The following is a 20,823-nucleotide window of genomic DNA, read 5'->3' on the forward strand; positions in this document are numbered from 1 at the left end:
AGGGCTGGCGCGAGCCCCGCGCGGCCAATCAGAGACGGGCGAGTGGGCAGGGCCAGCCGCGGCGGGGCCGGGCCGGGCCGCCCCTCATCTGCATGGGAGGGACTATAGCCCAGCGCGAGCCGGCTGCCTCTTCCCCAGTCGCCTTGGAGCGCGAGCTGCGCGTGACTCTCCCTCTCCTCTGCCGCTGCGCCTGAGGTAAGCGGGGCGGCCTCGCTGCAGCCCCCCCCCCCCCCCTCCCCCTACCGGGCACGAGAGCTGCCCGGCCTCGGGGCGCACCAAGTTGGGGGGGGGGCGGATGCCAGTAGGGTGCCGGCGGGGGGGGGGAATGGATGCTGCCGCCCCCCCGGCCTCCCTTCACCTCAGGAGGCTGCCCTCGCCGGAAGAAGGGGTGCGTGGCAGCAGGAGGGGCTGTGTCGCCCCCCGGGGGTGGGGAGAAGAATATATCCCCCCCCCCCCCCCACCCCGCAGCCAGGGTGCGGCACAGCCGGCCCGCGCACAGCAGCGGCCGCATCGGGAGGGATGCGCGGGCTGGTGCCATGTTCGCTTCCCTGCCCGTTGCACGGGCCTCGCCCGCCGCGCCGCGGCTGCTGCTGCTACCGCTTCCTCCGGCTCCTCGGCTTCCGCCCCCGCCGCCTCCTGCAGCCCCCGCCTGAGTCTGCGGCCGGCCCCGCGGGGGGGGGGGGGGGGACTCGACCCCAGGGACTCGTGTGAGAGGCGGGACGGGCGGCCACGGTCCGTTCAAACGCGCTCCTGGCTGCTCCGTTTTACAGCCCTCCCCTGCCCCGACCAGAGGCTACACACGTGCCCCGTGCACTGACCTGGTTTCCGCGGTGACTGCAGTGCAGCGCTTTGGTGGGCCGGGAGACATTTGGGCAGGTCAGACCCCCACAAGGCACTGGCTGCTTCGTTCCCCAGTTAAATCAGGTTTTGTGTGTACTTTGTGCCCTGGGCTAATCTGAGGGATCTCTTGGCCGGGGGGCAGTGAAACTGACCAGTTTAGGAGGAAACGTTCCTTAGGTAAGAGACTTCCTACTTCCTCTTTGCACCTTCCGTTTGCTGCTCTTCTGTCTGCCCGCACCCTGCCCCCCCCCCCCCCCAAAAAAAACCCCCACCCCAAACTTCACTTAGTTGTGTGGGTTTTACTCCCAGACAGTGTCCGCAGACAAATGTTCAAAGCCATGTGGAGCCCAGGGAAAGTCAGTACTGCTGAAATATTAGGGTTAAGCAGCTGGCATAGCAGCAGCATACCAAGTCCCCTTCAATGCAGGTTTACCTTGCAGGGCTATGTATTGATTTACAAGGCCTGTAGGCCCCTGGGCCATGCTGACTGTTGCAGGACTCTTGCAGGCCAATCAGCATGTGGTCTCACAATGGGAATGGTGCTTTTTTCAGCCTGCTTCTCATGACTCACAAGAGTATTCTAATCTATGTGCTCTACCTATTACTCCCTTTTTTCATGATGCTTATAATACTTTTAGTAGGAGTGGACATCCTGTTACTGAGAAAAATGAATCACCATGCAAAGGAGTGGTTCCTTAGTTCAGTAACTGTTAACATGATAAAAAAAGGAGTACTTGTGGCACCTTAGAGACTAACCAATGTACTTGAGCATAAGCTTTCGTGGGCTACAGCTCACTTCATCGGATTCTGTAGCTCACGAAAGCTTATGCTCAAATAAATTGGTTAGTCTCTAAGGTGCCACAAGTACTCCTTTTCTTTTTGCGGACACAGACTAACCCACCTGCTACTCTGAAACCCGTTAACATGATGGGTACAGACTAGTGAGTATTTTGCAGCAGGCTTTAATTAACAGTGACTGTCTGTAGTAGGTTACAGCTTTGAACCTTTCCCTCTTTTGCAACAGTAGCTGTCCTTCAGCTCTGCTTCTCAAATATTTAATTTATTTCTAGATCAACATTCTTGACCAACATATGTTCCCAAATGGACCGTTGGTCTGACCCAGTATGGCCATTCGTATGTTTTTATGAAATCTTAATAGTGAAAATAATTAAATGTTGCTTTTATCTTTGGAACAGTACTGCAAGAAAGGTGGCTGCATAATACTTGCCGGGGGTTACCACAGTCTTCGTCTGAGTGTGAAAACTAGTAGTGGAAATTCTCCTTTTGACTTTCATGGGGTTTGTACAGATAGTCAGGAGAAGTTTTTAGTCATCCAGACTTCAGAGATTTCTTTCCGTTACTTAACATGCTGAGTCATAGGGCAGGGATATGGGTTTTGAGCTGTACGGGAAGTATTGATATTTCACTTCCAAAACCACAAATTGAGGCAATTCAGTCCTTGATCTCCATTTTATTAAAAAACTGATTTTGAGTAGTCTGTTATTTCCTGACTTCCTGCATTCCTTGCTATGATAGATGCCAAGCAGCATTCTCATAGTTGCATCACACTTAGGGCATAGGGATGAATGAGGAATACACGGAGGGAGGGGAAGACATGGGGTGGAATCCGATGGTACCCTTGTTGAAGTCTTCCTTGGTGACCCATACCTATCCTCTCTGGAATGCTAAAGAGTGGAAGTAAAAGGCCAGAGCCTAATCTTACTGGAACTGTTCATAATTGGAGGGGGTGATGTCAGTCTTATCCAGAGAGTAAGGGAAGGTTGGGGAGGAGCCTTGTGAGTCTGCAGAAACCTCCAGGATATGCTTTTCAGGACCAAATGCAACTTTGCAACAAATAGCTTGCAATTCTCATTCTGTACAGTTGCATTTTCAGTGGCAGGGCATTCAAGGTTCTGTGGTGGGCTTACCCCCACGATTTGGATTATCTCATTGTCCCATAGCCTGTTATGTGCATCTGCAAAGGCTGTCCATTACCTTTAGACTATGTTTTCAATGCCAAAAAAGGGAGTTTTTACAGCAAGATACCTCACTGAAGTCAGGTATCTTGCTGTATAGCCTAGTGGAGGGGAGGCACAGTGTTCTTATTTTTAATCTTTATGCATGTAGTAAAGGTCAGTTTGCTGTAAAAACACCTCCTTTGAAGAGCTGACCCAAGAATCTGTAAATTAGTATAATAGTATAAAGTACACTAGGCATTCATGTAGTACTTGTTATCCATCTGGTAGGTGTGTTGTCCCCGTATACAGTATGGGATGAGGGACACAAGGATTTGGTGCGTCAGTGGGATTAGAATTTGGGACTCCTTAATTTCCAGATGCTAGACCACACCTCTCTAAATGGATGCAGGTATCCCCTCATCTTAAGGGGACCATTGACTGAGTGGATCACAGAAATAAGGGGGGGACTATATGTAACTTGAAAATCACTTATGAAACAAGAAAAGGAGTACTTGTGGCACCTTAGAGACTAACCAATTTATTTGAGCATGAGCTGTAGCTCACAAAAGCTCATGCTCAAATAAATTGATTAGTCTCTAAGGTGCCACAAGTACTCCTTTTCTTTTTGCAAAGACAGACTAACACGGCTGTTACTCTGAAACCTGTCACTTATGAAACAGCCACTCCCCAGGTTTGACTTATTTCTGATTAGTTCTGCCATGAAGCATTGGAGGCTTGGAATGGTAAATGTGAGCTTACTGTGTTCCAGAATGCTCTCTGGGGGGGGGGGTTCCTGTTTTTACAGCCCTGTCTCCCCACTTATGTAACCAATGAAATGAGCACAAGCAGACCTAAGCACAGCTGTGACATGCTCCTGCTTGTTCTTCTTTTTCCCTCTATAGCTGTGGTTGATTGAATCACGGTTGTCCAAGCAGACAGTTCATGGAAGCAAATGATTTACGCTGGGCTCATGATGAGTCAGACTGTATCTTGTAGACAGATGCTGTACCCTACCAACCATTCCTGGGCAAAATGACTCTGTGAAGACAGGGGTGAAGAGGCTCATCAAGGGTTAAAATAAAACTGGTTTGGTACAGGTCTGAAATACTGCAGTGCTGTAAACTGAGCATAGCTGCTAAGGAAGGGGAGGGACTTCTGGGGAGGTCACTTGTCAAGGACATTTGAGTAATAAAGTAATATTAATGCCTGGTTATCATTTCAACTGAGGGAGACAAGCGCACTGGAAGCTTATAATGAGTATTTCCTTGGTAACAAGTCTGCTTTTTTTTAAAAAAAAAAAAAACGAAACAGTTTACATGTTGTTTAACTAGATTTCCATGTAAACTGGCATATCCCACTAAAGGTAGCGTGTCTGATCAGGTGCTTTCTGATCATTGTGCAGCCCTGAAAATGAAAGTAAGAGACAGCGTATGCAAGAGCCTAATCAGCTTTGCTTAAAAGCAGCCTTTCTAGGATAAAGGAGGGATTCCTGCATCAAGGAAGGGCAGTATTTCATGATGGCCACTAAACAGCATTGTAGAGGTCTGTGCACTGGAAAACAGCAAGGAAAAGAGGGGGAATGTTAATTACCTCGATACTTGCAATTGGGCTAGCGGTCAGGGTTCTAAAACTCCAGGACTCTTCATACAGACCTGCCTCTGAAAATTGATGGCTCAGTTTAAGGCTCTTACAATAGAGCAGAAAAATAGAATTAAAATCCTTTCATCCCCAGGTTTTCTACTACCTCACTGTCAAATGAACCAGAGAGGATTCAAAGTAAAGGGACTAAACAAAGCTGTCTTCTTACCTTGTAGTGGAGAGAGATTAAGGACATAATTTTGGGAAGAGGGATAGCTCCTGAAAGAAGCTGATAGCTCCTGAAAGAAGGAAGGCAAAATCAGTCTCAGACCTGTAATCGCAGCATTTTAACACTTGTCCCTTGAGCCTTTGTCATCTCAAAGGCAACTCATGATCACTCCTGTATGCTGTCCCTACCTATGACTGATTTGCCAAACAAACTAGCTTACAATTATTTCCGTCTAATGCAATATTTTTTATTTGAGACTAAGCTCTGCTCTCTTTAAAGAAACTAACCGCACTGCTAAATCATGGCACGCAGGCACTTGCATGAGTTGCTTTAAAACATAGCCAAGCTTATATAACTGCAGTAAATAATGCCTGTTCTCAAACAAATGGGCTGAGGGGAGTAGCAAATAGGAACACAGCCAGTTTGACAGTACCTCCAGTGATGGGGTGCACAATAAACGATGGACATTTAAAATGTTCTTTAACCTTGAAAATGGAAAAACATTTATTTCCCAAAAAATGATCTCCTTTGCAAGGTTTTTAGCATCGCAGCTAAAGCTAGAGCAATGTTAATGTTACAAAGCAGGTAGCTTAGCCCTGTAATAGGCAACACCATGCAAGGAAATGACATGCCCGCATATCCTTCTTGGATATTTACCTTGGAATGCAGCTGAGGTAGATATGAAAGGTGTTTTCTCTGTAGTTTGCCCTAGTTAATCCGTGCTGCTGGCTTTAGCTGAATGGCTGGATACTAAAAAACCTTGAAATGGAGACTGATTTCAGAGTGTATTATGGCTGCTCTGGTAATAGCCCATGAAAGCTTTATGCCCAAATAAATTTTTTAGTCTCTAAGGTGCCACAAGTATTCCTCATTGTTTTTGAAGTGAGAGTAGTATTTATAAAAACTGACTGAATCCTTATTCCACTTAGTGAGCTGTTGCTCCAAGATTCACTGTGAAAGCACAGTATTGCTCAATGAGAAGTCAACAGGTCCTTGATTGAAGGATCACTTCCTGCTGCTTGTGGGTTTTTTGGACAAGGAAAAAAATGTATGCAGAAAACTAGATGTGAAACAAAAGTTCTTCCTCCAAATGGAGGAGAACACCATTAACACACTTCATATCAAATGCAGCGGAAGCTAGCCATACAGGAACTTGCCCTTGACTAGAAACATAACTAATTAACACACGTAGCTGCCTCTTTCCATTTCAGGATTTGGTTCCATTCAGGTCCCAGAATCTGCTCTTTCATGTGCTAAATGGGAGCTCCTGCACTGAAGTCTCTCTCAACAAAAGTGGTTTCAGCTAGTTCCTGTGTGTCAGTGTTGCTTCATTATTATCTAAGAGTGGTATCTTTTAAGGAGTCTAAGGCAATTGAGCCTAAAGGAATTAGGTATCTCACTGCCTTAGGCTCCTTGGAAAATCCTAGCCTGAATGAACAGGTTATGCTTCCTCAAACTCATAACTGACACCTTAGCAGAGGGAAGAGATTTGATGGTGGCTTTCTCCTGTGCGAACAGGAACTTTAAAAAAAAAAAAGTGACTAGCAATATTTATGGAACTGCATACATGACCTTTAGTGGTACTAAGGGTTCCTGTGCCGTGTCTGTCTTTCAGAATATTAAATCTTTTTTTTTTTCTTGGCAGATACTCAAAATGTCCATACTCAAGATCCATGCTCGTGAAATCTTTGACTCACGTGGGAACCCCACTGTTGAGGTAGACCTCTATACCAGCAAAGGTGAGTCTTGTTTCTGCCTAGGTCCATCTACTCCTGCCACATATCAGTCTGGGCTGCCTACATCAGTCGAAGTAGAAAGATGATTGGTACAAAACCTCACTGCCAAGAATGAGAGTTCAGTGTTGTGTACATACTGTGGTGAACACTCCTTTCATTCTTCATGGGCCTCCTGCTTGCTTGGGGTCTGAGGCTGACTTATATGGGAGGATATTTAGAGGAGAGGGATGCAAACAAACAAGGATAGCAGCCAAAACTTAAGTGAAAAGTGGTGCTTTAAAGCCCTATCTATTTCAGTCTGTTCTGTCTCCTAGGATGGATGAGATAAAGCTCCCTAATTAAATGGGAAAAGCTGAAATCTCCAGGTGTACCGTATTGTGATAGAAAGGAACACATCTCAGCCCAGTATTTCTGTGCCGGGGGAATCTAATCTCTTTAGTTATTGGTCTTGCTGGCTTTGTTAGGAACCTGATGTATGCTAGCATAATTTTAAACAGCAAATTACTTTACAAATAGTGGTCAGCTTGAGTTGGGCTTCATGAATAATAAGGGAAAAATTCATCTCTAGTGTAACTCCAGGAAGGAACTGTAGGCGTGGGCGCCCCCCTCCCCCCCCCCAAGATTAGGGCTAGAAACTCTTGCATTTAAGCCACACTGAGGCATGGGAGAATCATACAAATTTTAAATGGCTTGTCACTACACTTGTTTTCTCTCTGGCACTGAATGTGTGCACTTGCGGGGTTCCTCTCCCAGCCTCTTCTGCATGATCCTGTAATCATGTATTTGATGTGAGTATCTGTAGCCATAGGACTTCCTGTGAAGTGCAGCATTGAGATTTAGCTGCTGGAAGAGCTGATGAGTGGTAGAGAGAAGGTGAATGGGTCTCAGAATCTGAACTTCTCCTAAGCTAGCACTGATAGGAAAGTGCAAACCCAAATTGAGAATGAAACGCTCTTCACCTAATTCTATACTGAATACGTTAAGTTGCAGTGATGATTGAAGCTATAAGAAAGATCTTTATCCTATTCTATTTATATGGATTCAGTGGCATAATTAATCTGAGCATGGACAATGAGGTGTTTTCTTCAAATGTACTATGGTCATGTCTTGAACAGAGCTGGGACTTTCCCTCTCTATGTAAGGCTTCCCAACCACAGATAAGTAGGAGCACCAGGAAAATAAACTAAGAAGGACAAGACACATCAATAGTGCAGCAGTTTGTACTTCATTAATTCAGACCTCTAGCATTTGCATCAATGGGGATTTCTGCTTGAAACTAGGATAAGCTTCATGGATGGTGTAGCTGGAGCAAAATCCCAGTGTAAGTGGGGGGCCTTATTTCCCCCACTTTAACAACTACCAATGTCCCTTGCTCTGCTGTGCTTTCACAACTCCCGCAACATTGGGCTTTGGCAAACTCAGCTCTATGCATGTACATTCTTGCTTTCCCTCTAGAAGCTCTCTCTGCTTAATTAGAGGAAGTTGTGGCTATCTCTCTTGCGTTGCAGTTAGCTCTGCTCCAGGTCTCTTGCTGCACTGCCTGCCTAATGACATCTGCCAACACACTTCCCTTTGCTGTAACTTTGTGTAGCTGTTTAGTGTGGACACAGACATGACTAGACAGCTGCTTAGCTGTAATTGTGTTTGTATATCTAACATCCTTCATCTGTTTTGGTTGCTGCAAGGCCTTTTCCCTCCACCCTTACTCATTGGGTCTTTGTTACTTATTGCGCCATCTCTTACAAGATCAGACACTTCCATTGAACAAACCCATACAAGCGTGGCTTGGAATGAGCAATCACAATAGCTGTAATGCACTAACCAAACAGCTTAGCTCTGCCTGGAAAGATGAATGCCTTCTCTTAATGACATTCCATATCAGACTTCTGCTTGAGGGAGGAAGGCTAGAGAAATCAAAGCTGGCATATCACTCCAGAGACTGGATGAACTCTAGTACTCTCCATGTTCTGTTCTGCAGGGTAACATCCTCAGCTAGAAGAGTGGTATGTCTACAGTTTTGTGCCCACCTTGAGGGGTCTTCCCCTCAAATGACCAGATAGCATCTCTGGGGACTACATCCTCCATAGGATGACGTGCCCTTATCTCTCCCATCTCCATTCCCCCAATTGAGCCACAGCTTAACACATCTTCAGGGCACACATTAACCTTGGGCTTCAATTGGTAAATTGGGGTGCTGATCTGAAACCTTCAGCCACGGCTCTGTCTGTCTAAACCACTTTGCCTGCTTCTGAAGAGTGACCTTGCCTGATGAGATGATGAAACCTTTGTCTGCTTCCCCGGGGCACAGTGATGGTGATGCTGAGCATTATGTAGCACACTCAATCTTCCCGATGCCCTCCTCCCCTCCCAGCCCCACGCCAAACACCTGCTCGCCCAAGAGCAAGGGATTCAATTTAGGTTCTCTGCATAGAACTAGTGGGCCAGCCCTGGCAATGGTGCTTTTTGTTTTAAGTTTTTTGGATTTCTTTTTTGAGGAGGGGGACTTAGGAAATAATACCACTGTTAAGCTAGATACCTCCAACTCCTAGCTCATCTGGGAAAGCGTGGCTTAATCAGATGATGGATGGGCTTTTCCTGACTCAATACCATCCATCCAGCAAGCTGTCAGTCTTGATATTCAGCCCATCTGCACATTGAGCAGCCTGAGTTGGCTTATTGTGTTGCCCAAGCATGACTCGGAAGAGTAACTCTTCCTGATCCAGGAGAGAGACCTCATAGTGTGGAGGGAGCAGCATTCCCGGTGCTGCAATACTCATAGTTTTAGGTTGGGATAAAGAAGAGGCAGAACCTCCCTAGATCTTGCCATGCTGAGATTGTTCTCTCTTCTCTCCTGCTATACTCAGGTCTGTTTAGAGCTGCCGTACCTAGTGGTGCCTCCACTGGAATCTATGAGGCTCTGGAGCTTCGTGACAATGACAAGACTCGCTTCCTGGGAAAAGGTAAATCCATTCTTTCCTTTCCAGGGTCCAGCCTCAGCGGTTCTGCTGGAGATGTTGCTGCAAACACTCATGCACCAGTGCTGTTGCCATAGGTAGTATGCTGGCATCTTTATATTTCCATCACATCCCCCTTCACTTAGCACATGGTTACTGGCTAACTTGCAATCCCTTAACAGCAAGTCAGTTGACCCATTGCACAGAAGTGCTCCAATACTGTTCAAAAGTGTAGTATACCCACACAGCTCCTCTTGAAGACAATGGGAGCAGTGGATGCCTATTTCCTCAGAAAATTAGCCGTAATAAGAGCCGGAGATTGTTGTATATGCCTAAGTATATAGAGCTCAGTCACTTTGTTTGTTGGGGGTTTTTTTGTTAGCTGGTCATGGCATTCTAGTACAGTATGGAGTAGGCAAGTTCATTACCCCACTTTGCTGCACTGCATGTTGACACACCTCAGGGCACTTGTTCTGTGCTAGATAATAATGCGTTCAGGCTAATGGGCATCTAAACAACCTACCCCCAATAGCCCATTATCCTTATTTGCCAGTTAATCACAAAGATCGTTCATAGAAATGGAAGACTGCTTGTAGGGTGAGTGCTTGAAGCATTCTCTTCCCTGAACCATTTGGTAACAATTGGTGTAATGATATATGGAATCTAAAATTAAGAGTGTCTGGTAGAGCAGTCCTGAGCCGAGCTCAAAAGAGCTTGCATGTGAGCATTGGACTGTCTGCAGATGCTGTCCAATGTTCAGTGCAACTGTTCATGGTCTGCGGTGACCTGTTTGGGACAGAAGATCAAATTCGGTTTTCATAGAAAGCATAGTTGCCTTTTAAACTGACCTTTGGGAAGGGTCTGAAAAAGTATATCCATACACTACCACTGTGAAAGCCCATGTGCCAAGGGAACCTATCAAATAGTATAGAAAGCCTGTGCATTTAGGTAATAGAGTTCTTGAGCAATTTCACATTTGTAATCCTAAAACATCTTGCTTCTCAGCGAATTGCTTGCCAAGGCTCATAAGAGTGGCTAGGTTTAGCTCCCTTTTTTCTCTCATTGTAAATCACTTGGGAAATTGATTGGTTAAATGGGAGTGTGATCAAATAACACTGAAGATAGTCCCGTGACTCTTGAGGGGCTGGTATTTTTAAGTGGAAAGGTTGGAGGCCTCTATGGTGCTTCATAAACTCCATTGCAGTCAAGATTTCTTCGACTCTGGTCTGGGGAGATGGAACTGTTTGTCCTTACTCTCTCACCGCTCAGATGAAATTAACTTCAAATATGCCCAGATTACCAAAGCAGAGCTTGGTCTGGGCAGTATGATTAAGAAAAGCCTCCTAGGAAGAATTGAAGAGCTTGTGCTGTCTACAACTTAACAAAACCGCCTATATGGCGTTTGGAAACGGTCCCATAAACGCTTCATGTGGCTAAGAGTTTTCTTGTTCAAATATAATTTTAAGGGCTTATCTGCTCCTGCTGCTTATTTTGCATCTGGAGTCATAGCCCTGTGTTTGAAAAAATACATGATCTTCCACAGGTCTGATGTCTGAAGACTATTTATGTCAGGTAGGGAATAAGCAGCAGGAGCCAACAGACTCTCCAAGATACTAATAAAGAACAAAGAGGAGTGGAATGTAGGAAATACAATAGAAATATTTCTAAACAGATTGCTTTGGAAAGCCTTCTGTAAGTCATCAGGGGCTGTTTAATAATGCAGATTTAATCAGGCTTTGCTAGGCTTAGCAGCCTTTTACCTTACCTGCTCCATGTGTTCTGAACAAAGGAATATTTGAAGCACTTGTCTGCTCAGATCATCTTTGAGAATGGGGGAGGCTATCCGTGTCACTAGGCTGGTGTTGGTTGGCTAGTTAATTACTATGGTCTTGGCTGATAGAGGAAAGAAGCAGAACCTACCTGGGTTTGGGAGTGGATTGGTCTTCTGTCATTGCATACTTGGTGGCCACAATAGACTCAGTGGAGTGTTTGACTGCAGGTTGAACAGCTGGGATGTGCAGTGTCATGTAGAGAATTCGTGTGGTGTTGTGTTCAGAAGCCCCATTTCTCTTTAATTCATATATATAATTTTTTTTATCCCAGGAAAATGTTGGCTGACATGCAGCATTTTGTACAGGCACCAACTGCTTCAGCAAAAGACAAAGCTTTAATATCTGCACGTAGGGTCTGATGTTCAGTGTAACACTAACCACTCTTCCAACTGAGAGGACACTAATGTAAAAGAAAGTGGTTCTGCCTCAGCTAGGCCTGGATTATGATGGTGCTCTAGTAGTCGAAACAAGACAGGGTTGCAGATATTAAACACCCAGTTGTCTATTTGTTTAAACCCTCAAAGAAGAAATCCTCCCCTCCTCTGGCACCCCACATGCACTTACAGGAGCAGCCCTTCTCCTTAAGTATCCTAATGGCCTCCTTATCCAGAAGTTGGCATGTTCAGCCAATAGGAACCTGAAGGTTTGCAAATTCAAGGCTGGACTCTAGAATTGAGACATTGCTGGGGGAAATAATCCACCTGACTGGCTGGAGATGCGTCAACTTCCACTACCTTGTGAATCCGCTGGCTTCTGTTCTGTTGCTTAATATGGGGCATTTTGCTCATCTTTGAAACTACTGCGAAACTTTCTCTGCACTTTTGTGACTTCTTCCTTCATTTGCACAGTCTGCTTTTGTGTTCTTTTGTGGGCCTTCATCTCTTCCTTTACTCTCTTGTCCATTTCACTTCTGTCAGGTGTATCCAGAGCTGTTAAATATGTTAACGAGTTCCTGGCTCCAGCGTGTTGTACTCAGGTAATGGTCATGTGCGTTTATTGCAACCTGTCACTTGGACAGACTCCTCCAGTGCATGGTCTTGCAAACTAACCTTTCAGCAGGCATTCCTAGAGGATGGCTATTTTCATGATATAACTTGCCACTCACCTGAGATCACCTTCTGAAAGAACTTAGCTTTCACTACCAAGTCTAAGGTTTTGTTAGGGGAGAATCTGAATGACAGGTGATTGGGGTTGGATTTTTTTCAAGTGATCATCTACTAATGCCTGCTTAGCCTGTGTTTGATTAGTGATTGATTTGCTTGTTCCTTCCAGGTGTCTCAAAAGCTGTTGGGCACATCAATAAAACAATTGCACCTGCACTGATTAGCAAGGTAGGAGCATTGGTTGTTTAACCTCATTTAACGCAAGTAGATTTTCTAGCTCTATTTTTTTTGTCCCTTTTTAAAGGAGCTGGATGTGTAGCTAATGTGTAGCTGGCCTGTGTATGAGTGCATGAGAACAAATCGACCTAAAATAACTCTCTTCTGAATCCAGTAACTGCTTCCATTAAAAAGTGCAAATGTAACCCTAACTTAGCCAGAATAGCATCACTTGTTCTGGTCATCTGTGACTTAGTCTGGGGTAATGTTGCATGTGTTGCTGCATACAACAGTCTAAATGGTGAACTCAGTGCATATTTATTCCTGGTGTCCAGCATTCAAAATGAAAATGTAATGGCACTTCATTCTGACAGCTGTCTTTTAAAGAAAGCATGGGGTTTGGTTTCATATTTAGCTTCAGTTTGTCTGAAGGAGTCATACTCTTGAGTGTAGAGTCTCGTTGAGCTAGGATCACTGGACCTTTGTACTTGCTAAAGGAGGAATATAAACCTTCATTGGTTTCTCCTCTGCCAGGCCAGGATGAGGCCAAGGGCAGTGTCCTTCAAATGAGGCATGTTTAAGGGTGTCCTTCAAAGTTCAAGAGTAAGACAGCTGGAATTCACCAGGGTTTGAGTTTCCTATTGGCTCTCTTTGGTGTATCCACTGAACTTCAAGTCCTACTATAATTAGCTAGAAGCTGAAATTCACATACAATCACAATGCATGTCTAGCCTCTTAGCTCTGCTGCTACTTAGTTACCCTCATGAAATTCTTCATATCTGCCGGACATACACATGAGGTATCATCTGACCTCAAATTAGTGACAGGTTTTGAAGCTGAAATTTGGGGGGAATCTACAGGTAGGTGACACTGGAGAAGGGGGATTGCTTTGAACTGTACAGCATGGCTTTATTTCTTGGGGTTTCACTCTTCTTCCCTTTGCAGAACATAAACGTTGTGGAGCAAGAGAAGATTGACAAACTGATGCTGGAGATGGATGGATCAGAAAACAAGTGTAAGTGTCTTTTTCCACAACACACAGATGTACCTTTTCAGCACCAGGTATGTGCCGCATTGTGGTGCAAAGTAATTGAGGTTGTTTGGGAGGGCCAAGAGAAGTGTACTCTATCTATGATTAACCCTACATCATGGTGCTGAAGTAGTTGATGGCCATCTCTAATTGAGTAAAGGGATAGCTGTTAAGAAATAAGGCATCCACTTCACAATCAGTTCTGCTGCTGTGATTGTAGGTACTGTGTACCTACTAGGATGTATACTGGCAGTGCGTGTGCCCATAGAGACTTCCGTGAGAATTCCATGTCTAAACTATTGTAAGTTACTCTGAACTTCATGCTATCTTAGAGTGGGAGTGAAGGAAAGGGGAGTTGTATAAGTTTGTGGTTTATACATTTTAAAACAGTTATCACAATAGTGCTGCTGAGGTGTTGCTTTTTGAGGAGGATTGGCATTGTCTATATAAACCATGTAATTGTTTTGTTTTTGTGTTTCAGCCAAGTTTGGGGCTAATGCCATTCTGGGTGTGTCTCTGGCTGTGTGCAAAGCTGGTGCTGCTGAGAAGGGGGTCCCCCTGTATCGTCACATTGCTGACCTTGCGGGAAACCCAGAAGTCATCCTGCCAGTTCCTGTAGGTTTCCTGAGTCAGACATTTGGATACTTAATCTGCCTGGGTGGCATTTTCCTCTGTGATTTAGGAGCACAAGCCTCATTGACTTTCACAGGGCCTCTTGCTTCTAACTCATGTGTGCTTGAAAAATCTCATTCCCCATCCTTTGAAGACTGACTATGCAAGATGCATTAGCACAGTACTCTGATTTGGGAGAGCAGCCTATCTCTTGGCCTCAGGAATTTGAGGGTCTCCTAGTAGAACCCTTCTGGATTGTCACCCTTGGTTTAAAGCACAGATGAAATAGACCTACCTATGCATGGTGGTCTTCATTGTAAACTCAAGTGACAGGAGAGTTAAGGTGCAACTCTCCCTTGATTCCTTATTCAGGGAGAGCATGCAAGAGTTTCATGCGGAATAAGAATGCATTCCATGTCCAGGGTGAGTGAGCCAGCAGCATAGTAGAATGGGGTCCAAATGATCAGGTGTTTGATCCTACACCTATGATTCAGTAGGTGTGTTTCCGTTGATTTCCACAGGTCCAGGATAAGGGTGGGTGTTCTGGACAGCTTGTTTGGTGGAAAGGGAAATGGGCATATCTCATTGCACTGCTTAGTTACACTGTATTGGTCATGGCTAAAGATGGAGGGCGAAGTGGAGTAGCTAACTCTTCCTCTGTTCTCTTCTGTCAAGGCCTTCAATGTGATCAATGGTGGGTCCCATGCTGGTAACAAGCTGGCCATGCAGGAGTTCATGATCCTCCCGGTTGGTGCTGAGAGCTTCAAGGAAGCAATGCGTATTGGTGCTGAGGTCTACCACAACTTGAAGAATGTCATCAAGGAGAAGTACGGAAAGGATGCAACCAATGTGGGTGACGAGGGTGGTTTTGCACCCAACATCTTGGAGAACAAAGAAGGTACAAAGCAGAGATGGGTGGAGAAATAGAACTCTACCAACAGTCGTGTGCACGGCTGTGTAACTGGCTCAGCTGCTTCAGCCCATCATAGGCTCCAAATATGTCAGGCTACTGGCCTACCAGTCTTGCTGATCTCTGGTGGAGGGACTTCTTCCTTTCTATTAACTCTTAATGGTCACTGAAGTATACATCCATCCCCCTTCCATTTTCCCAGAAGGGCTGGTCCAGTCGCATAGGGCTTCCAGTGCAAAGCTGGTGTACTGAATGCCCCCTATCACTGACTCCAGAAGGCTAAATGGCCAACAGGAGATGGAGACATACTTGGCCATGTGCGGGTAGGGACTAGTAGCTCCATTCCATGAATTCATGTGGATTAACAAGGTGATATAATTTTTCCATAAATTTCATTTCCTATGTATGCTGGGTGGAGGACACCCCATCCCAGCTAGCAGTGTGGTTAAACTCTTCTAGTTCTTATGCCTAAGGTTGCTGTTGCTCAAAAGTAAATAAGTGAAGAGACTTCACTGGGGCTGGTCTGTCTCCTAATGCTCCAGAGAGAAGGGACAGCTTGCACTGTAATAATCAGTGAGCAAGAAAAGCTGCTGGGGAAGTGGAACAAAGGTGGCCTCTGTTCCAATTCCTTAGTCCCTGAGACAGCACAAGCCTCCGGGAAAGGGGATCTGCTTTCCAGCAACATGGAAAATACATTTACCGAGGAGCCTCCAGCAAATGCTGTGTGTCTGCCAAGTCGGTGGCAGGGGAGCAGCCTCTGAGCCACAGGGGAACTGAACACCTCTGCATCAGCAGGAAGCTGTTTCAGTTTTGAATGTAACTGACAGTTTTCACTGTAACCATTATGGTGCATAACTGTCCAACCTCTACATAGCAGTCCCTTCAGCAACATTAGAGATGCTTGAGCAAACACTAGAGTCCCAGAGTCTCTGACTCTACAGGCAGCTTCTTCCCCTTCATGGTACTGAATGGACAGTTTATTGGTTTTCTACACTGGCATTTTTTAAAAATGAAGCTGCTGGTTAAATATAAATAGCAAACAATTAACACAACTCTTTGAGTTCTGGAAGTTCCACAGACTTGTGTTAGTACCGGCTGCTGCTTTTGCAGCTTGCCCTACTCTAATATCAACTGTTTACTTTTCTAAAAAGTACTGATCAAAGTTGTTACTGTACACAGTCTGGCCGGTCCAGCAGCCACTTGCCTCTAAATCTGGGAGAGGCCATGGAGGGATGGGTTTGTATTTCTGTTGCATGGTGATCACCCAGCACTTTGCTCTTCAGACTGCCAAGTGGTATCATGTTTTAGAGGATTCAGCAGCCGTGCCTTCTGTCAGAAATAACCTCTCATTTCCAAGGAAAAGAGGGGAATGTGTGTAACTGGAATCCTGACAGATCACTAGGGGAAATACAGTCCTCTTCTGTCCCACTCAACATCAGGCTAAATTTACTACTTTGACTTCTATTAATGCCTCTCAGGACCTTTCCCCTTACCAGCTCTGTCTGTGCTTCTGCAGGAGTTAAAACTAGACAGGATTCAGGCAGGCCATTACTTCGTGCCTAGCTAAATTCCCACTGCAGTTGAAACTGGAAATGGTATTCATTTCCTGTCCTTTAATTGTTAACTGATGTTGATATGGGCAGTTGCACTCCACCTCAGAGGTGGCTTCATGTCAATGGTGGGTGAAGATTGTTAAGTATCTCTCTGAGGCTGATATGGGGTATCATAAAGATAAATGAAGTGGTAAAATGCTCCAGGAGTATCTGGTGCTGTACAGTCATTGGTCAATAAGACCTTGTAACACCCCTAAAAGGCTGGTAAGGAATAATCTCATTTTACAGATGGGGAGAAGTCAGTGACTTGCCCAAGGCCCCCCCGGATAAGATAGTAATAGAATGTGGATCATCTTGAGGCTTACAGCATGCATTTTCTACAAAAGTGGTGTTAAAAGTGTTACCCAGGAATTCATTATAACCCACTATCTAACCTTTCAGCTCTGGAGCTGCTGAAGACTGCGATCAGCAAGGCTGGCTACACTGACAAGGTGGTCATTGGGATGGATGTGGCTGCCTCAGAGTTCTATCGTGATGGAAAGTACGACCTGGACTTCAAGTCTCCTGATGACCCCAGCAGATACATCTCTCCTGACCAGCTGGCTGATCTGTACAAGAGCTTTATCAAGAGCTACCCATGTAAGTGGTACATGCTGCTAGTTAACAGGCAGCCAGTAATAGATGGTGTACTCCCTGGCAGGTCTTCCTCCTCCCACCACCTCTTGGTGCACTGGTGCACTAGAACTAAAGAAACTGAGTGGGCTTGAGTGGAGGTTAAACAGTTCATAAAATAGCCTTTAATCCTGTGCTTGGGATTTGCTTCATAGTAGATGCAGTTTCAAAGCTGCTTATGCAAAGTCCTGAGCAGGGAGGTGTCAGGTGCATAAGTAGATGTCATAACCCTAAACATCACCTGGCTATAATTAGCTTTGCCTTTAGGAGCACTAGACTCTGTTAAATGATATTTCAAGTGCCACGGCTTGAACTCTTCCTGGATGCTGAGGCTGTTAATTAAAATACCCGTTCTGCTTCCCTTCTCAGTGGTGTCGGTTGAAGATCCCTTTGACCAGGATGACTGGTCAGCTTGGAAGAAGTTCACTGCCAGCGTGGGTGTTCAAGTGGTGGGTGATGACCTGACTGTGACCAATCCTAAGCGTATTGCTAAAGCTGTGGAGGAGAAATCATGCAACTGCCTGTTGCTCAAAGTGAACCAGATTGGCTCTGTCATGGAATCCCTGCAGGCGTAAGTCACCTTACAGATATACAGACCAACTTCATAACATCACTGTGGGGCTAGGTACTTGCACTTCAAATACCACCTGAATTACTTACACACACACACACACAAAACTGTCTTCTGCCTCCTGATGGAAGAGTATTCAGTGCAGTGCTTGAAACATCTTAAAACAAGTCAGCCACAAGTGCCTATGAAGCAATGGGCTGGATGACTGTTTCGCTTCTCTGAATAACTCTCTTGGCAGTGCATCATTGCATCCTTAACACCAATATCAACATTAACTGAATAAACCTGAAGCTGGATCATGCAGTAATTAGCAATACTTGGTATCCTTCGTACGAGTGGTGAGAATCTTACTCCTATTTCTCTTGCTTTAGCTGCAAGCTTGCCCAGTCCAATGGCTGGGGTGTGATGGTGAGTCACCGTTCTGGAGAGACTGAAGATACCTTCATTGCTGACCTGGTGGTTGGTCTCTGCACTGGACAGGTCAGTGTCTGTACCTGGAATGGTCCCCCTCTAGTCACCTGGCTTCCTTCTTTCATAGAACAGAAGTCATTTTGTAGCAAGAAATAGATGATCCTAATGACCTCTGAGGCACAAGGATTTCCCTCTATTGCTATATGGGAGGCCACCAGTCTGTAATAGTAGCTATGGCAAAACATACTGATGCTCTTTCTCAGTAAGCGGAGATATTGTTTCCTTGTGATGTCACTACTAAAACAAGGGAGGAATCTTTCAGATTAATCCATGTGGGTGTGCCAGGATTTCCTGATACTGTAACTTCCAGCAATAAAATGAGTGAGTGCACTATTCACTACTGGAATCCAATTTCCACCCAGCTTAATTCAGGTTAGCTGATCAAACTTCTGATTGTTTGTCCTTCCACCATGCTCAACTCGATTTATTATTATTAAGGACATGATTGTTCTTATCTCCTACCATAGGAGGGCATTTGTCTTCACACCTTCAACTCTTAAGAGCAGATCTGTTTTAACCCCAAAGTAACTTACTGACCTTTCTTTCAGATCAAGACTGGTGCCCCTTGCAGATCTGAGCGTCTAGCAAAGTACAATCAGCTCCTGAGGTGAGGATTGCTCTGGATTGGAGTGGGGAGGAAGGGGACTAAGTAGCCTGCGGGCTTGCTCTAAGAACAGGGTATAAGACATTGTCCGTCTGACAACTTGGTCTCTGGTGATGCTGTGCTGGCTCTCCAAGAGTCCAGTGGAACCAGAGCAGTCTCCATTGCCATGCTAGGGCACAAGCTACCACTGGCTAAGACCTTCCTAGCTGACTGTAGGGAGACCAGTGGGTGCTGCCATGCATTCTGGACTGACCAAATACAAAGGGCTAAGTGCCTCAAAGATTTGGGGGGTCCCTAGCTGGCCCTTGTAGAACTTTCCATGTTGCCCCTGTGGGCTTATAAACATAGGTGGTGTAGCCACAGCTTGGTCCCTCTATTCAAATGAAGAAGCCCTTATCTCGTGACCTGTGGCAACCCTAGTTCTATGAAATGCTACCACTTTTAGCCCAGAAAACATAATCAGCCAATGTCTGTGCTGCTTATGCTATGCCATGCCTTGACAGCAACTGGAGTCATTGCCCTTGGTATGGACGGCACTGCACTTAAACACACTGAATACACCACAGGGAGATTATAGTTAGGAAGTATCCTGCAATACCCGAGAGTTGCTTGGCATGAGGTGTAGACGTTAACTGTTCATGTGAAGGTCAGCAGAATGTCTTGTCCATAGCTGGGTGGGGCACAGCATGCAATGCATGTGGTCAGCTACTAAGCAGACTCTTGACTCCTCCATGGGTATGACATGAAGGAAAATACTGTCCCTCGCCAAGGTGCTTGTGCCCCACAAAAAGACAAGCCCAAATTCAGCTGCATATTTGGAAACCGCATATGACCAGTGGCACAGTGTAATGCACGCTAGCTTGTGTTGGCTGCTGAACTTCGGTTTTGTGGCAGAAATGTCACAGGGAGGGCTTCAAGCGTGTGTGGTGAGATCACTGTCCTCTACAGTACTACTCTGTGGGTGGGTTTTGCTTCCTCACTGTTGTTGCTGCCAGTCCAGCCAGGCAGTCTTGTGAATAGATGTACCACGTTCTGTGCTTACACTCCTTTCTCTTTTGTTTGGTCCCCCTCTTTTCCCAAACAGAATTGAGGAGGAACTCGGAAGCAAGGCCCGCTTTGCCGGCAGGAACTTCAGGAACCCCCGTATCAACTAAGCTCCGCGGGTCAGACAGCCCTGGTTCTGGTTTAAAGCACTAGTCACCTGATTAGACCATTATTTACCTGTATTAGAAAGAAGGGCAGCTGAAGGAACAAGACCAGTTTGCAGGGCCTCTCACCCTAGACTGTATTTCACCTAGTGTTCCCCAGCTCTACCTGTTGCTCTTAAGCGCTTTGATGCTTCTGTAGAACAGTCCCTCTGGGGGTTTTGTGTATTTAAAAAATTTGAACCATGTTTTAAGACCCCACTTTGACCTTGCTGAGTGTGGGCATAAACCTATACTTCCCCCTGTTTAAGTGTGTGGAGCTGTGTAACTTGCAGTGCAGCCTGAGGTTCCTGCAAACAGGAAATAGTAGTGTTATGTGAGGCAAATAAAAGCATCAAACAGCCCAGCAGTGAGTGTTGCCTGGAGTTATTCCGTGAGAAGTCTCACTGGCGTGCACCCCTACCCTATCCCTAGTCTGTGCGCGCGCACACCTACTGCTGAAGGCTCTCCTATTGTGGGTCCTGGCTAGTGGCATGCATGGTGTTCGTTGTCCCCACAAAAAGCTGCAGCTTAGCTGTGTTTGCCCTTCACAGATCGATTTCCCAGCACATCTAGTGATGTGCCACACTGCTGCTGAGAATTCACTTAGCCAAGTTAGCTCCTCTTGAAAACAGGGCTTTCTCATGAGGAGAGAGCTTTGGGGCATTCTCTGAACTCTTGCAGTCTCCTCACCTCATAGTGTGCATGTTCTCGCTCTCCCACCCCTGAAAGTTGGTATAAGAGTTGCAATCACTTGTTTATTTTCAGCA

The 20,823-nt window shown here is 45.6% G+C and overlaps 2 protein-coding genes across 7 annotated transcripts in view; one reads left to right on the forward strand and one right to left on the reverse strand.

Annotated features, from left to right (window-relative positions):
• CA6 (carbonic anhydrase 6) overlaps positions 1-1,019 on the reverse strand; it is a 47,312-nt gene extending 46,293 nt beyond the window's left edge. For all 5 annotated transcript variants that reach the window (XM_048824820.2, XM_075121009.1, XM_075121010.1 and 2 more), the window contains exon 1: positions 819-1,019. The gene's annotated coding sequence lies outside the window, so the exon portion shown is untranslated. The remainder of the gene's footprint in view (positions 1-818) is intronic.
• ENO1 (enolase 1) lies at positions 50-20,420 on the forward strand. Of its 2 annotated transcripts, none has more exons than XM_075121011.1 (12): positions 50-195; positions 6,251-6,344; positions 9,206-9,301; positions 12,045-12,103; positions 13,392-13,461; positions 13,958-14,091; positions 14,764-14,986; positions 16,993-17,190; positions 17,593-17,794; positions 18,166-18,274; positions 18,814-18,872; positions 19,954-20,420. In XM_075121011.1, the coding sequence occupies exons 2-12, from the start codon at positions 6,260-6,262 to the stop codon at positions 20,021-20,023; spliced, it is 1,305 nt and encodes a 434-aa protein (XP_074977112.1). In that variant the 5' UTR covers positions 50-195; positions 6,251-6,259; the 3' UTR covers positions 20,024-20,420. The 2 variants fall into 2 exon arrangements, with proteins under 2 accessions (XP_074977112.1, XP_048680778.1); XM_048824821.2 differs by lacking the exon at positions 12,045-12,103 and adding an exon at positions 12,400-12,458.
• The last annotated feature ends 403 nt before the right edge of the window (positions 20,421-20,823 follow it).

Source organism: Caretta caretta, chromosome 18 (genome assembly GCF_965140235.1).
Source record: "Caretta caretta isolate rCarCar2 chromosome 18, rCarCar1.hap1, whole genome shotgun sequence".
Taxonomy (NCBI): Eukaryota; Metazoa; Chordata; order Testudines; family Cheloniidae; genus Caretta; species Caretta caretta.

What these genes read in the sequence shown, in the direction of transcription:
- ENO1 (XM_075121011.1), top strand. Translation starts at nt 6,260, where the DNA reads ATGTCCATACTCAAGATCCATGCTCGTGAAATCTTTGACTCACGTGGG. An exon ending in GACTCGCTTCCTGGGAAAAG is followed by an intron (nt 9,302 to 12,044) that starts GTAAATCCATTC and finishes CACTTCTGTCAG; the next exon opens with GTGTATCCAGAGCTGTTAAA. An exon ending in CTTTATCAAGAGCTACCCAT is followed by an intron (nt 17,191 to 17,592) that starts GTAAGTGGTACA and finishes TTCCCTTCTCAG; the next exon opens with TGGTGTCGGTTGAAGATCCC.